Source organism: Platalea leucorodia (assembly GCF_965183815.1).
Source record: "Platalea leucorodia genome assembly, chromosome: 7".
Classification (NCBI taxonomy): domain Eukaryota; kingdom Metazoa; phylum Chordata; class Aves; order Pelecaniformes; family Threskiornithidae; genus Platalea; species Platalea leucorodia.
This window is the reverse complement of record NC_138829.1, coordinates 72,539,080-72,555,853: the sequence shown is the minus strand read 5'-3', so window position 1 is coordinate 72,555,853 and position 16,774 is coordinate 72,539,080. Positions and strand designations below refer to the sequence as shown.

General features: G+C 45.0%; 1 protein-coding gene across 1 annotated transcript; it reads right to left on the bottom strand.

Moving 5' to 3' along the window:
• Positions 1-2,113: 2,113 nt before the first annotated feature.
• On the bottom strand, positions 2,114-15,517 carry CDHR5 (cadherin related family member 5; the record flags this gene model as incomplete). The annotated part of the gene is made up of 14 exons (XM_082317328.1): positions 2,114-2,692; positions 3,593-3,744; positions 6,239-6,311; positions 7,240-7,356; positions 8,415-8,621; positions 9,408-9,505; positions 11,103-11,193; positions 11,592-11,765; positions 12,128-12,238; positions 13,592-13,690; positions 13,816-13,908; positions 14,094-14,144; positions 15,045-15,223; positions 15,439-15,517. The coding sequence occupies 14 exons, from the start codon at positions 15,515-15,517 to the stop codon at positions 2,114-2,116; spliced, it is 2,103 nt and encodes a 700-aa protein (XP_082173454.1).
• Between the last annotated feature and the right edge of the window lie 1,257 nt (positions 15,518-16,774).

Here is a 16,774-nt window from a genome sequence, read left to right as displayed (position 1 = left end):
TGGGCTCTACCCTCACCCTTGCTGGCGGCTGAAGGTGTTGGGCTAGCAATTAGCAACTGCTGGAGAGTTCTCACAGTCCCAGGAGAAATTTTTGCTGGAGACAGCCCCAAGCGACTGGAAGAACCGTGCTTACATGGCAAACACAGGGCACACTCCCCACCCTCTGTTATCAGACAAACTGCACTTGTAATTTCTGGGCAAATAGCTTTATTGCAGTAAGGAGGAAAGCTTTCCACATCTCAATTTCCATCTTCAGCACAAGTGCAGCTCCCAAAGTCCACACAGGAAGGGCAGTACTCCTCAGAGAAAGGAGAGCAGAACTGAGCACTAGCAACGCTGGGACAGGGACATGTCCAGAATTAAAGTATGGACCAAGAGGATAAAAGCCTCCTTGGAAATCATTTGTGCTTTGGTGTACATGCAGATCCCAGCAGCCATACTTTGGTTTCTCTCGAGGATTTATCTGGAGTAATAGCAGCAATGTGGAGATTGGCTTGTAAGGAAAAGGCAGGATTATTTATTGGTTTTGCTTCTTTATCGGGAGACTTATCTTGTTGCAATCTTGTGCTGTTGTGCTAAGCTGATAAAGTGAGATAAACATTAGTCACCCAAGCTCCTTCTGCTGCCTCCCTGTCTTGGACTCTCCCAAGCTTTTTACTGGAAGTTAAACACTCAACAGCCCATGTCTGCCTTGTAGCTAGCCCCAAAATGAGAAAACCAGGAGCAGCACAAATTTTGTGCGGATAGATCAGAAGATGCCAATGCACACAGCCATATTCTCAGACAGTGGAAATCAGCCCAGCTTTTAGTTGCCAGGTGGGGGAAGAGATTGGTTGATGGGAGGTTTAAATCTAGACCAGAGCATCAAACGCTTTACTCCCCATGCTGCCTGGAAATGGTGTGCTCACTTTACTGAATTGGGGCTTTATGGCAGGACCATAATTGAAGACAATATTGCCGAAAGATGAGGGAGGATTGAGGGAGGAGGGGTCCAACATGCTATGGTGCTGTCACCTCATGAAGTCAATCCAGAGGTCAGCAGGCTTTCTAGCTCAAGCCTGAACTCACAAGCCGAGCACAGCAGAGCTGACTTGCTCTCAGTGAACCACCTCTGCTCTCAGGCTGCATCTCAGCTCTAGGTGAAGCTTGAAAGATGGTATTTTACCAGCAGCAGAGCCTGCTGGGCTCCTCATGAATGGAGAAAGGTGGTATGCAAACAATGTGCTGACCGCACACCCAGCACCCCTGGAATGATACCCATTGCTACCAAAAGCCCAGAGAGCTGGAAATGCCCCTGGCATTTTGTAGGCAGGTCCTGCCAGGAGCTCTTCTTTTCCCTAACAGATAGGAGACAGACAGCTAAGGAAGTACTGCACAATTAGTGGTTTTATGACATAGAAAAAATGATGACAAAGTCCTTCAGCAAAGAACATGTGATCAGTCCTTGTTTACCAGCGATAGAGGAAACAGCAGCTCCTGAGCATGTAAACTGCTGGCTGCTGGCAGGACGAGGACCGTAGTGGCACATGCCACCAGCTTGTGCTGGGAGCACAGAGTCTGGCACAGCGGAGAGCAGAGCCAAGCCCTGAAGTGAGCTCCTGGATACAGTCCTATGAGCAACTGCAGGGCCAGGGTGACTTGCGCTGGCTTACGCCCTGCAGCTGGCATCGAACTGTAACACCCCAAAGGGAACAGCCAAGCAGTCAGTGCTGGCTTATTTACCCACCAAGAGGAGATGAACACTGGGTTGTGTAACTGAATTGCTACCACGAGCTGGACTAACTGCTTCCAAGTCAGTTCAGCTACATCTCTGCTGTACCTGCAGCCAGTTTGAGAAATGTCATGTAAGGGACCCCAGGGGGAACAGGCAGGAAGGTGGAGACATAGGACATGTGTTCCTCCACCCAAAATCCTAAGTGATATTGCAAGGTCTCACTAAAAGATTGAATTAGCTGTAATCTCCTCCAACTTTAATCTCTGCATTCAGACAAGCAGGACAGGCAACCACGTCCTCCTGCATTCCAGTTTCCCTCCGAGCAGAAAGATGGGCTTCATGTCAGCAAAGCAGCTGAGATTTCCCCATTTTTGGGGGCAGAGCGCAGGCTTATTTTCATTATAGGTCGTCATCATCTGCTGTCACCGCATCAGTGCGAGACACGTTGACTATCACTTCTGGAGCTGAGAGTGATGAGCTCTCTGAGGCAAAGGACACTCCCAGCCCGCTGTGGTGATCGTCCTTGTCATAATCTTCTTCCTCCTCATCATCATTCTTCTGCAGATCTTGGTCACTGTCATCATCACCATCTGCTGCATTGTCATCTATCACTTCAGCCCTCTCTCCAGCATCTAGATCCACATCAGTCTTAAACCACACAGCTTTGTAGCCATCATCTGCCATGTGCCTGTCTGTCTTGAGGATAGACTTCACTTCTTTCTCATGCTTAGTCTCTTCTTCCACTTCTTCTTTCTCTTCCTGGTCAAAGTTGATGGTGGAAGCTATAGAAGCCTTTGGGAGGCTATCAGTTTCTTCTGTGTTGGAAGAGGGCAAGGGAAGTGCTGGCTGCTCTACCACATGTGTCATCGACTGGACACTGCCATTTTCTGATGTCTCATGCTGTTTGGTGCTGACATCTGGGTGTTCGTATTGGTTGTAAGATTTGTTCTCGTAACCCCCAAGGATTTCCTTGAAGACCTAGAGGAGGAGAGACACCTCATGATTTTAGTGAAAGGAAAAGAAACGGGGCAGGGGAGGAAAGGGGTGGCTGAAGCGACTGAGCCTCTGCTCAGAAAAGCTTCAGCTTGTTTTGCAGTTAGACCTATTTGAAACCTGAGAAAGATACAGCTCTCTAGAACAGCTATTTTTTATTGACTTTGTTTCTAGATTTTTTCAGATAAGCATAGGCATGTTTTCCAGGAGGGCTGAGCCCCAGCAATGTATACTGATTTGTACCTGTCCATTTGAGGTATTACTCTGGAGTGGGATTTACCTCACTGAGGGTGAAGGACTGTTGTTATTCGCCTGAGCTATGTGCCCTGGACTCCTGTTGTAGTCAGTGAAGTCTAGGCTCCTCACAGTCCCATCCTAAGGCAGAGACCAACGTCTGGTCTTATGAATTACACCCTAAACTTCAAAGTAACCAGACTGCCGAGGTTAACAGCTCAAGTGCAGACAACTGTCTAAGCCCAGGCTTTAGGATAGGCTATGAAGGGACCTTTCTCTCCATTGACTGTAGAGGGAGGATGAACAGCAGTTTATACCACAGACACCTGTTTTTCAGAGACCACCTCTGATATGTGTCACATTCATCCTAGATTTTGTGCTCCATGGAGCTCTGGTCCTCTCCTTATCATGTCTGCTCATCATCTACCACAGAGCTCCAGCCTCAGGGGGCAGAAAAGAACAGCAGCAAGCAACAAGCAACACCAAAACGATGCTACCTTTGCAAACATTGTCTCAGGAGTGATTAATCACCTTCACACAAACGTGTAGTATTTGGACAGCCCATCCATACTTTAAAACCTTCTCAGATCCCACTTTCTAACTCTAAGAAATTCTTAAAGTGAGTCAGGTACAAACAAGGCACACACTTACCTTTTTCCTTACCGGGTATTTGACTAGTTTTCCATACTGTTTAAAGATCATCACTCCAAGGAAGACTAAGGCAATTAATAGCAGTGCTGCTAACGTACCACCTAAGATACCCATATCCTGAGCAGTGTATCTCTTATCAGGGGAGGATACAGCTACAAGAAAAAAACAACCAGTGTTACAAAGCCTACAAATGGCAGCTAGCTTTTTTAACACAACACTTCATTGTGGGAGAAGCTCCAGCTAATTTTTGAAGGGCAAAGAAGCACCCTGTGCTGCAGAATGTGACAGTGATATATTTAATGTTACAGAAGGCCATTTCTTTGCTGTCCTGAAAGCAGAGGTTTTTTTTATTTTAAGGTGACCAGTCACAGAATATTATAACTTCCAACAAGTTACGTGACGTGGAAATAGCATCCATTTACAGGACAATGACTTTTGCCCCATGATTTAACTAAGCTGATTTATATGTGACTGTATTAGGCAAGCAGATGTTATATGGAGTAAAGCTAGGTAGGTCTTGTACTTCCCCACTTCATCCATTTACACCAGCATGCAAAAATGAGGTACGTTTGTACGTATGTGTGTGAAAATGCAAAGCTTCTTTTAATCTGGAACGTCACCTCTGATACTGATGAGCACATTAAAACACGAAATAAAAAAGCATAATAGGAAATAGAAAAAGCATTAGAAGGTCCCCAGGGCCAGAAACCCTTTCCTGCCCTTTTTGTAGCTGCAGCAATATACGCCAGCCTTCTCAGGAGCAGCTTATGCTTTCAGCCACCGGTCAGCGTAAGCATATTTGTATGGAGATCAACATTATAGTGGAAAAACAGTAACTTCCTCAGGGTTAATCAGCTTTGCTTGTTCTTGTCAGTGGGATGCCTTGGTTTTAAGTTTCCTAGCTTCATTTTGTAGCATAAATTAGTCTCTTTAAAGTTTAATGATTAATGAAACACGGTTTTGTTCTCCTGCTGACCTGTTTATGACAATGGACTTTGAGTATTCCCTCTGCATTTGATTGCACCCTCAGTTTAACATTAGTACGCTGGTGAGGGTTTAGGACATCAGTGAATTTTTGCTTCTTAATCACGTCTTCTAGGGAGCCACAGCCCACGGAGCTAATGTGAAACACTACTAGCGTTAACTCCTTCTGTGCTGTGCAGCACACGGTGCCTCTGTGAAAGCTTGGTGGAATGACTCACCCTGAGATCCATGTGAGCTGGCTCCAGCACCGGTGTCTCAGAAACCAGAGGCCAAAGTACAGTTACCACTTCCCAGAAGGAGAGTATATTAAAAATGACTCTAGTTTCTCCCTGGATATTGGAACGCTCAGTAAAGCACTCTCCAACCCATTGCATGCACGTTCCTTAACACCACCTCTTAGAGCTGAGGATGAAATATCCTACAGATTGGCCAGGCAATGGTATTCTCAGCTCTGTTTAGGCCATTCCTGGGTGCTGGCTATAGTATAGAATAAAGCACAATTCCTCTCATAGGCTCTGAGCCATTCAGTGTAATTTCAATCCCCTTTTTTGCATAGTCACCAGCATCATTATTCTGGGGGGGTTAAATAGCAAGGCCAACACTTAAAAGTTGTATAGAAGTATTGGTACATCTGTTTGGAGCATTTGCAGCTCTGTGCACTGACACCTAAACCAGCTTTCTGCTGAGCTGGACTGTGGTCTCAAATGGGGTTAGGTAGTTTTCATGCAGCCAGTGTTTTTAGCTGTGAAGTGACACTGCCTTTAGGGAATCCAAATTTACAGCCAGGAGCCCACTTTTTTTTTCCTCCAGAAATTCCCACAATGGTCGTGGTTCAGAGGGTGAAGTAAGGGAAGAGCCCAACTGGGAACTTCAATCACACATCGTCATGTAGAAACCAATGGCGTCTGGGCATTATTTGCCTATGCTACTGTGAAAATGCGTGATATTGGTTCATCTTAACCCAAAGCATAAGAAGCTTTATAAGCTTCAAATCTAACCGATTTATAAGATTTATTTAAGAGCCTTTCTAAGCAGTACGGAAGTGTAAGCTATTTTTTTGTCAACAAAGCCAAATGGTAGCTGGAGGGTTATGTATGTAGCCTCAGGTCTATCTTATTTCTCATGGGTCATTTCTCCTGCTAAGTCCGTAAAATTTTGGAGTATAAGAACTTGTCCTGAGTAGAAAATGCCTTGGCTCATGAGGAAGCCTGGCTTTGCGTGGGTGTGCCAACTTCTGTCTGCTCTGCATAAGAAAGGAAATAATGTCGCAGTTTTCTCTATTTTTGGCTAAAAAGGAGCAATGATGTACCAAGGCATCAGGGCAACCCTCCTTTGCCGTGATAAGACATCCTGGGTTATTTCTGACCCACAAAACAGCATGAAGCAACCCTAGATTTAGCTTTGGAAAAGACAGTACAATACGCAGCACTACTTAAAGTCTCAGGAGGCTGTTTGAGGCATGCAGTGACCACATCATAAGGATGTTTTATGAGTGTTTTCTCTCTTATAGCCGCCATAGAACCTCCTGTAGGTATGGAGTTGGCCTCAGCCCAGGTCCACAGACTTCAGTGGGTGACCTGTCATTGCCAGTTTGCCTACAGAAGTGGAAAAGACTCCCCAGTCATCTCCACAAAGCAGAAAACAAAGAGACACCCAGCCTACCTGCGGTAGGGATGACCTCCACCACGATTACAGTGCTCGCCTCCTGCAGGCTCACCATATCTTTTGCAACAGCCTATGTGAACATGGGAAAGAGATAGCTTAGGGACTTCCTAGATCTCCAGCTCACTCTCAAGGTATGTGGTGGACCCTTTGTGGACAAAGTACCTTGTCCATATCCTCACCACATCCTCACAATAGCCCTGCATTGTAGCTGGACAATCTGGTCACAGAGGAAGAAAAGCTCTGAAGATTCCCTGTCCTGGGCCAGAATCAGGTGCACCATTTGTGTACAGCTTTGTAGCACAGTGCTGTACCCAGATAATGAGGTAGTGTGGGGCAGGCAGCAGCATGTGTTGGCACCTCTCTCTGCCCTGCCTGTGTAGCTAAAACAATGCTATAGTGAAGCTGGTTCAGATAGCTCCATAGGGCATGGCATTGTGCTAGGCAAGTCTTAAGGAGCCAGATGTCACTGGCAGGCAGATGGACAAAGTGAACATCTAGCTTCTTAGAAAGTCTAAAGTTATTAACTGCTTCCTTTGACCTGAGCGAAAAAAGTACTGGATTTACCAAAGGATTTCCAAGTTTGGGGCTGTAGCCTTTAGAGCTGGGGTATATGCCAGCAATCATACCCTACCCATACCTACACATCAACCTCCTGCCCGTTTGCTCACCCTCCTTTTTTTGTTAATCAGAATCAGAGTGTGGGAGGGGGGCTCCTAAAATCTCCCCAGTTGACTTTTTGCTTGTCTCCAATGATATTTTCCACAAGATTGGAGAAACAATTTTACAGCTAGCATCAGATATAGCCTGTGTCATACAGAGTAAATTTGCTATCACTTCATCTGCCTCCGTCCCTATACATTTATGATGCAAACGCTTGGGGCAAGGACTGTCCTTTCATTATATCCCTTATCTAATGGAATTCCACCCTTGGTGCTTCGCTGCTAGAAACTACCCCTTCCTTCACAACCCTGGCAAGATAATGAAGAAAGTTGCCCTACCTCGATGGTTACAGTTCCCATTGACTCCAGCATCACGTTTGTCAGGATGAGTCCATCTTTGGTTGCGATGAAATCGGTGCTGTTTTTTATGTAGTACTCAATGTTTGGGTTGACTTTCTGAAAAGCCAGAAGAGTGAATGATTAAACCACACTGTTCGTGCTTTGCATCCCTCTTCGTAACAACCCATTGGCAGGGCTTGTCAAATACACCTGAAGTATGAGCAGCTGTATAGTGCAATAAATAAATCTGGACTGAGGAGGTGAGAAAGGTTGAACTCAAATGTGTTCACCCTGTTGCTCAGAGTTCAAGAATGTATCCTAGAAGTGTTGCCTCCAAAAAAATCCCAAGTCTTACCCAGCTTGTGTTGGTATCTTTAGTATTGGTCCAAGCAAAACACATCTATGCACAGGACCCTGTAAATTTGATCAGTTCTGCCTTTAATACAGTGCCAAAGGGGATGTACGTGGAGAATAATACTTTTGCTGAGGTCTGCACAATTTTTTCCTTTATGTCTAGGCTGTTATTCCTCTACTAGGTCCCCAGTCTTGTTATGGAAGCCTTGGCATCAATAAAACTAGCACTTTTTTCTTTATTTAGTAGGGTGGGATGGGAATGACTGGTCAGTAAATCTTTTCGCCCTTCCTTCTCCCAGTACATTGTTAAAGAATGGCTGTCTCAGAATGAGTCCGTACAGGGAGAAGGTTAACAATTTCCAGCCCAGGACTGCAGGTCCTTGCTAGTCTGCTGTCTTTGGACTGCCTCCTCTTCCCAGGCCAGTCCGCAAATAGCTCTCCTTGACCTAGCAGAGAGAGGACACCTCCACCTGGGATCCTGGCACCCCGAACTCTTCAAGGAAACACTTCACCCAGCCCTCATTCAGATCTGGACCCGTTCACAGTATTTGCTAACCCTGGGCTTTACTCAGCATACTGTTTTGCAGTGGATCAGCTCACCTACATAGATCTGTGTGGGACTGGCTTTTGGAAGAGAGGAGCCCACATTACATCACACCATAAGTGATTCTGATCTATGTGGAATTGCCAGGGAAATATAATATGGAACACTAGAGGAAAACATGTGTTGGCCTCTCCCTACCTCCCCTTCCTCGTGTTTTCTGATCCTGCTTTAAGCCTGAAGCAGTGAGAAAGAATGCAGTGCATTTTCAGTTTCTTACATTAGGGAAATCTTCATCCGCTGCTGTTATCATCAGGGGGGCTGAAGGATTGCCAGCTTTGAAGACAAAGCTTCTTGGGGGCAGAAGAACATGTACTGTCCCATTGTAGATCTTGCTCTCAAAGTACGGTGGATAATTACTTTTATTGATGACCTTAATCTCTACACTGACTATGGAGTATTTCTGTATGTTGTTGACTTGGGTGGCCTGGGGAGAAAGAGAGAGAGAGAGAGATGTTAGCCTTTTCCTATTAGTGATGAGACATGAAAGGACAGGCCTGATCTGAAGCCCATTGCAACCCATGGGGTTCTTTCCATCCTTTTCAGTGAGCTTTGAGCCAGGCCTGTCACAGGTGGCCTTATGGTTTGGAATCCTTGTGTTTTAGGTTGCTTCTGCTGTTGGTCCTCCACACAGCCCCAAAGTCTAGACATGACCCCCCATAAGGGCCATGTCTGGACAAATTGCCATGTTCCAGTACAAAGCAGTGAGATTCCAGCACCAGCAGGCAGAGTCTGCTCATCTTCATGAGGCTTTGCGTCAGTTCAGTTGCTGCCTGAGAGTCCACATCTTCCTGGGTACGTATGTGCAGGGAGTGCTTTTCAACATCCTCCTTTCCTCTTGAGCTGTAGCCAAAAGAGGAGCTTGTCTCTAGGGTTGAGTTACGTTAACTACTGTTCCACAAGCTCCAGTCATGCCTAAAGAAAGCCTTCCAGTTATGCTCCTCCCTACTTTCAACTCAGCAGGATGTCCCCATTCAGTTAATGTGCTTTGATGTTGCAACCCACAGGTAAGGGAAAATGCCTCTTAACTTCTGCAAGAGCTTTGCATGTAAGTTGGTATAAGACACTGGTTAAATACTAGCCCCTTCCAAAAGAAAGGGTCTAACTGAGTTAGCTTTAATTATGATTGTGATTTACTCCTGTCGCATCAGGACTGCTGCTTCCTAGAAATCCAGCTATGCTGGGTTGTTGTCTGCAATGTCATCAGACTTACCATGACTTGCAATAGGTAGGAGGCTGAGGAAGTTGCTGCTTTTTTCATAGTTAGATTCCCTGTGTCTGCATTCACTGAGAATACTTCATCTGCATCCCCTAAAGAAAATGGAAAGACAACTCAATCATCAGATACCTTCATAAAGTGACCTGGAGCTCATTGACTCATTTTTTTCACATCTTAGTGACAATACTCCCAGGGCATAATGCTGTTTTCCTTGCCTGCCTGGCTGCTCCAAGGACTGGCAGTGCTGGCCAGGGATTCAGAGCAACTCAACAGACAAAAAGCACTGAGAAGATGTGTGTGAACCCAACGAGCTGAAGTAGGGCAGCAAAGCTTTGCATTTCCCGTGCCTAGGCCCAGATATAGCCAGCTTAAATTCTGCTAAATGCCTGGAGCCTAGAGACTCTGGTGCAATTTGAGGACCGAAGGTCTCCAGTTCCCTAACCCTAACCTGAACCCAAGCCCTAACTGAACCCAAACTGCACTTCAGGAGAGATAAGGGAAGGATTATTCCTATTTTAAAGGCAAGAAACCAATCTACAAAGAACAGTTGGGTGGGAATTCGTCTTGAATAGCTCTAGGCATCTAAAGGGAAGGCATGTCTACCTGACCTTCTTACCTATATTGTGAAGAGAAATGGCATCTCAGTGCATGATTTATCTGACTTACTGTGAACATTGGCCTCAACGTGAGCTGCATTCTGCTCCGGAAATGCTTATTTCTCTCTACTGACTACAAAAGGAGCCTAGACACAGAAACCTTCTTGTATGGATGTAGGGGTGGAAATTAGCTTCCTACGTCTCTAATCTGTGTTTGAATCATAAAAACATCTATGTTGGATATATGTTAAAATGTAAGCAAAATTTTTAGTTCTCTTCCTCACTCTGAGACACTGTGGGCTGTATTCAGACAAGGATCTCCCTGTCTGGGGTTCCCTATTGGCTGTGGGGTAGGGAGGACACACTACATCCAAAATGCCAGTGGTATTTAAGGCTATTTAATGTATTTATTACCAGGAGGATATTCACAGATGTGGTGCCTTGTGGCATAGGTAAAGGGAGATGAACAAGCAATGGCTACACCTGACCAATATGATCTACCTTTGCTTTGATAGTTATTCAAAACCCCACTATTGTTTAAAAAAAAAAAAAAAAGAAGGAGAAGAAATCCTTTGAATGAAATAAATGGCCCAGTCAATGACTGGGCAATCAGTTGACTGTATTCAAGTAACCTTTTTGAGATCAAGAGTAAAACAGGGCAGATTAGACAGTGGCAATGTGCTGGGGAATAAAAACATAATTCTTGGCAATGAATGAAAATTATGCTGATGATGTGGGAATTTTAGGTTCAAAGACTGAATGAAAGTGGTGTGATCAGCCTGGCAAAATCAAGTCTAAAAGCTTAAAGGTAAAACATGTCTCACCTCCCCAAAAAACAAAGTCCTTTTGAAACAGATCTCATGGAGATTCGTTTGTGGAACTGTAATTCTCTCTTTCTTCCTCTCTGTGCAGTCTATTTCTTCTACTTAGTCCACAATGTTCTGTGGATCTAGTTATGTTTCTGTGGCAGAAACAGAGGGGCAAATCCCCAGGCCCTCAACTCTCAAGTGCCATGGAGGGTATCTCCTCTCAGCATGCAATGTAGGGGACATAAAAACAATGCATTTTGTGGAAGGTGACAACTTCTACTCACCACCAACAATACTGTACACGATTTTTTCATTTAAAGTGTAGTCAGGATCAATAGCATAGATAGGCCCCGGCTCTAGGATGAGTGGTTCCGTCTGCAACAGCAAGGGAAAGCATTACATACCACACTACAGCACCAAATTAGCATTTGCATCACTCTCCCGTCCCAGCGCGGCTCTGGTGGTTTTGTCTGGGCAGAATGGCATTTACTGCTGGGAAATGGCTGTAACAGGGCAGAAGCGAGACAGCCTAGAGCAAAGGGTTTTCCAGCTCTCGCCTCTCCTGCAGAAACAAGGACAAGCAGTGCTGCTTGGGGTGGGGGAACCTCCACTTTCCAGGATGATGAAGGCTCACTGTCATGCTGAATCATCTGCATTTATGACTGGAGATCAGGATGAGCTCATGGAAACTGTTAGGCACTACCCACTGGGAATAGCATCTGGGTATTGTTTGAGAATAGCATCAAGGATACTGTTTGATCATGCCTGCTTACCGACATCTCGGAGATGTTGACCCTCCCAGTATAGGGGCTGCTGATGCAAATGCTTTTGTCTGTGTCAATGAAAGTACAGGGTAGGAACCAGGGTGGTTTGGTGTCAGCTTGTTCAATAAATATGTTTATTGTTGTGGTAGCTGTGTTGGTGTCGTTGCTGCCCACAGGCCTGTCCTGTACCCAAAGGCAAAGCATACTCGTGAGACGCAAGTTTTAATGCCAAAAGAAGAACCCATCTGCAAAAGGCAGTGACCCAGGGTATTTTAGCTGTTGTAACTCCACTCTGTCTAAAGCTTAGCAGTTTATGTGAGATTAGCTAAAGCAGTGAATTATCTCATTCTGCTGGCAAAGATGGACTGAATGCAAGGCTGGACACAGTGACTGTGTAGTTACGGAGGGTGGAAGGCTGCTCCAAATTCACCGCCCCCAGTATCCACCCCCCCTCCTGCCATCCCAGAGATCTCTCATTCAGACTTACCCTTCAGTTAAGAGAGACGGGGGCAAACAAGGCATTTTGTTCCTCCTAAGGAACTTACCCTTGCATACAAGACCAACGTTGTCGAATTAAATTTCTCATAGTTCAATGCTTTTTGTAAATAAATTTCTGGGTTATTAACTCCTTTTATGGCAAAATAACCATCTGTGCCCTGGGGGGGGGAAAAAGAAAAACCCTGCTAGCAGACTCAATCACAGGCACATTCGAAATACTGCTCATTGCTGTGTTTGTCATCCCAATCGGACCTTTAAGCCTGGGGATCTGGGGAGCGGGGGGCAGTGTGAGAATGCCAGATCTATTTAATCTTTGGTACTGCACACTGGAGTTGCCCGGCTTGTCAGAAAGGTTTGTTCATGTTCCTGTGAGTTTTCTTCTCCAAGATCCCCTGCTTTGCCTGCCTGCCTGCTCAGCAGGTACTGGATGAAACCTTTTACTTCATTTATTTCCTACACTCAATAGGTTGCCAACAATCCTTGATTGTCGGTCCATGACAGCCAAGCAATCTCACATCCATGCACAAAACAGATCAAAGATGGCTCAGCCTCTGAGAGCTGGCAAGATCACTTGCCCTAGCCTAGCACAGCTGAACTTTGGAAGCAACTGTAAAGCTAAACTGAAATAACATAAGTTGCATTTTACTCTATAACCTTCTGCACTTGCTTTGGTTCTCCTTTAATCCTATGTCTTAACTAGAATTCCTCCAGATTTCTAAATCCCCCTGGATTTACACTGATGTGAGTGTAAAGTTTGAAATAGCTGAAATTCAAAACTTGTGGTTTCTATTCACAACCCTTAAAATCCCTGGGGTTATGGAGGTAATGGAGGCAGAATGTCCGACACTGCCTGCTCACTCCACAATGCTTTTTAAAAATGTAAATACACATTTGGTTTTTCTCTTGAATTTACTTTTTTTTTAGTTTCTAGCCCTTGCACTCTAGGCTGGCATCAATTTAACTGCATACAGTTCATTTCCCATGTTATCAAGCAAACCCCTTAAGAGCAAATAAACTAAGGCACTAAACTGGGACCTGGGGAAGCGGAGGCTGCCTTTGGCTTTGCCAAAGACTCTTTGTGTGATCTTGGGCAGCTCGTGTTATCTCCACTTTGCATGGACACTGCTGGCAAACAGGACAATAACTCCTTTCCCTATCCGACTCAGCGCAATTCTGAACTCTGTGAGGTACAAAGGTCTCTCCTGATATGTTTACAGACCATGCCAACAAGACTTCCCTGGATCATATGGCTCAGAATATTCCAGATGAAAGTTTAATATGTACAGTGCAATAAAAGTGAGCAGTAAAAGAATTCAATACTTGCAATGTTGATTGCTCTGCTCTGCTAACCAAACTAATGCTTGGTTTTTGCAAAAGACATACCTCTTCCAGAAGCTGTCAGAGAACTAAATGCAATACAGTCACCTTAGCCTCAAAGCTGGGGCTTTTCTGAATTAAACACAGACTTCTCCAAAGCTACCATTTTTTCCCCGAAGAACAAACAAGCTCACCGGCACTATTGTTGTGAGTTCGTAAAATACGGTGTCCAGGTCATCATCTCTGGCCCTTAAATCTGCACGGGCTACAATGGTTGCATTCACTTTTGTATCCTGAAACAAAGTTGCTGTGGTTATTCTTTCTGTGAAATGGGCTGAAGACTTCTCCCAGCTAACCCTTCCTTAGTCCCACAGCACTGGGTGACCCAGTGTCCTCTTCACTTCCGTAAAATGCTTACCTCAGGAACAATGTCAGTGAGGTTCGTTTGCTTAAACACTGGGCTGTTATCATTCACGTTGAGAATGGTTACAAGAATTTCCAAAGAATTCCTCTGCAGAAATGGTAATGTGAGAGAATCAAAGACAAAAATAAGACTTTGGCTGTGAGAGGAGTGTGTATGTCTGCAAAGAAAAGGACATCTCCTCGTCCCAGTCTGTCGCCTAGGAAGAGCAGAGGGGAGTACGTGCTGCCCTGCAGTACCTTGTAACAGGGCTGAGTGTTTGGAAGAGCACTCACCTGCCCATCGATGCTCTGACAAATCAGGTACACCAGCAGCAGGGTGTCTTTCTGTATGCAAAAACAAAAACCCAGCCATTGTAGAAACAAGCCAAAATGTACTAACTCTTTCTAAAGTAAATGAGACAAATACACGCATTGCTGAATCAGAAATGCTGCTGGGCTTTATCTTGTTTTCAGGCATATCTAACTTTTCCTTTCTTTCCTTTACAGCCATCCATCAGCGCTGGAATTTTGATGGAGTCAAAGCAGACCGATCTTCCAGCTTCTCTCCCTGTGATTCCTGTAACAGGTCAGCAGAGCTAACTGGCCATTTTCTCGTGCTTTAGGTGAATTCAGAGATTTCTTTTTAAATTGAATGAAACAGAAATGTACCATGCAGCAAGTATAGTGTCGCCTGCAGGGTGTTAACTCTGCTGTTCTTTGCTCAAATAAATGTGGGTTTTTACAGTAGGGGAAAGGCAGATTGAGGATGCTTGTGGCTGTGTACAGAGTACTCCAGGAAAGTAAAATAATTTAGCAGCAACCTAACTGAACACACTGACCTTTTATGTTGCCTTTATGTTTCACACAAGATCACCTCGTTGCTCAGAGCTGTGTTTTCTCTAGGCAAGCAGGGATCATTTTCCATGAGTCCTGGAGAGCTCTGAACACTACAGGTGTCTTTTGGTTTTAGAACTTCCCCTTGCTTTAATTCATACAGACTCACTGGAGGAAGGTGACAGCAGGCATACTATGCATCCCCCTCCTCCCTATGCTCTGCTTGTGGAAGGGCTGACCTCCCAAGCAGTGAATTCAAACCCAACTGAAATAGGTTTACTTTTCAAAGTTATTTCCTAGATCCTTTAGAAACAGTTTATGAATCCTGGAAGTCCAAGACCCCGGGTTCAAAATTCATTGCATCCCAGCATTATTCATCTCACCCTTACAGCTTGCCAGCTAAAGGCTTACCTCATAGTCCACACTTTGGCTCAGCTGCAGCTCGGACCCCTGTATAGTGAAAAAACTGTCATGGGGGGAAGCATGATCAATCATTGCAGTGAAGCCTGGTTCCACATTGATAGTGGTCACCACGTAGCCAGGAGGGTTATTTTCATAAATGCTCGGTTTGCTGTTATTGACAGCACATCCTGGAAAAACACACAAATGAGACACAAAATTGCCAGAGATTCACGTTGTGACAGAGTTGGGTGAGACATGAGACCTCTCTGGTTACCATTGAAGAGAAAGTCATTGAACAAAGCTGTCTCGGAGTAAGAGTGTAAACATCTCCCACCTATAATGGTGCAACCTGCTGCCGTGGGGATTATTCCTCCAAGGCCATGGACCTCCTGCAAGAGCTTACCTTGTTGCTGTGCTGAAACCTGTGTTACGAAGGGCAGCAGAAAGAGCACAGAAGTGAGGAGCCAGTGAGAAACAGCCATGGTGAGCTGCCAGTTGTTGAAAAAGTCCCTGTTTCTGATTAAGCAGATCCTCTTCTCTCCCTCTTCCTCCCAGTGCAGTCTTCTGTGTTCACTGCTTCGTGAAGGCAAAAAGCATTGGCTGGCTGCAGTAGATTGCTGCAGTTCAACCTTTGCCTCTTTGTCTCATTGGATGACTTATTGAAAGATATTTACCAGTCACAGAACATGATAACACATAAATTCCTGTTTCTACTTTGTTCCTGGGTCTTTCCTATCCTAAACTCTCTGTAGCAACGACGCATTTGAAGCATTTCAGAATTCAGAGCCAAGCCCCCTGAGATGAGCAGGAAGGAGGACAAGGGCTGACACTTGGGAAGCTGTCTGTATACTCCAGCCTCTCCCAGTGGGGAGGAAGTGAGCGAGTTTATGTTTCTGATGTGCCAGAGGTAGGGTCTGTTTTGGTCAGATTTCCTGGAAAAAGGTATAATGATGCTACTATACGCCCTGTATCTTATTTATTTTAGCCAGGCTTTTTCTGCATGGCCCACATTCCCTTTTATAACAGGTTTTGCTCTTCAGCCCATGACTTATGTTTTCTCTCTTCTAGTTGCAGTCTGTCATGTTTTTCCTGAAAAACAAATTATTTAAAAAAAATTAAAAAGCCAGCTCTCAAATATTTTATCTTTATTTCTAGAAAAGGCAAAGACTTCAGTGAAGACAAGGCCATCTTGGCTGCTCTTTTGTTTGGATGGCAAAGGAAGGAGCTAGGCCCTGTGTAAGTCCTTGGGTTGAGATAATCAGTTATGTTTCTGAGACAATCTTGTTATTCCCAGCCATCCTACAGTACCCTTGCACGGTGAGCAGAGTGGATCCAGAGACAGTGACTGGGCTCAGCTGCAGCCCAGTGATTACCCAGCAACTTTGTAGGGACAATGCATGTCCCCTTCTACCCGTTGCCAGCAGTGGCTCTTTGTAGGGATGCCCCCCAGAATCTCCATCCAGGTTCCAATTATTTCTACCTCAGCAGCTTCCTGAAGCTTCAATAGCATGCTATTCTGCTGTCTTGTCCTGTCTTTTTCCGAGCCTGTGTAAATTCTTCTATGCCAAATATCATGCAGCAAGGCGTTTGGCCACTTGTGCAAAGAAACACCATTGTTTTCGCTTGCCCATTGTGTAGGAGGAGAAAGGGGACAGCTGCTCTCACTGCTCCTTTTAAAATCCCCTAGCTTCTTTGCAGATGTCAGGTGCATCATAAATGGTGAGAACTGATGGTGCAGG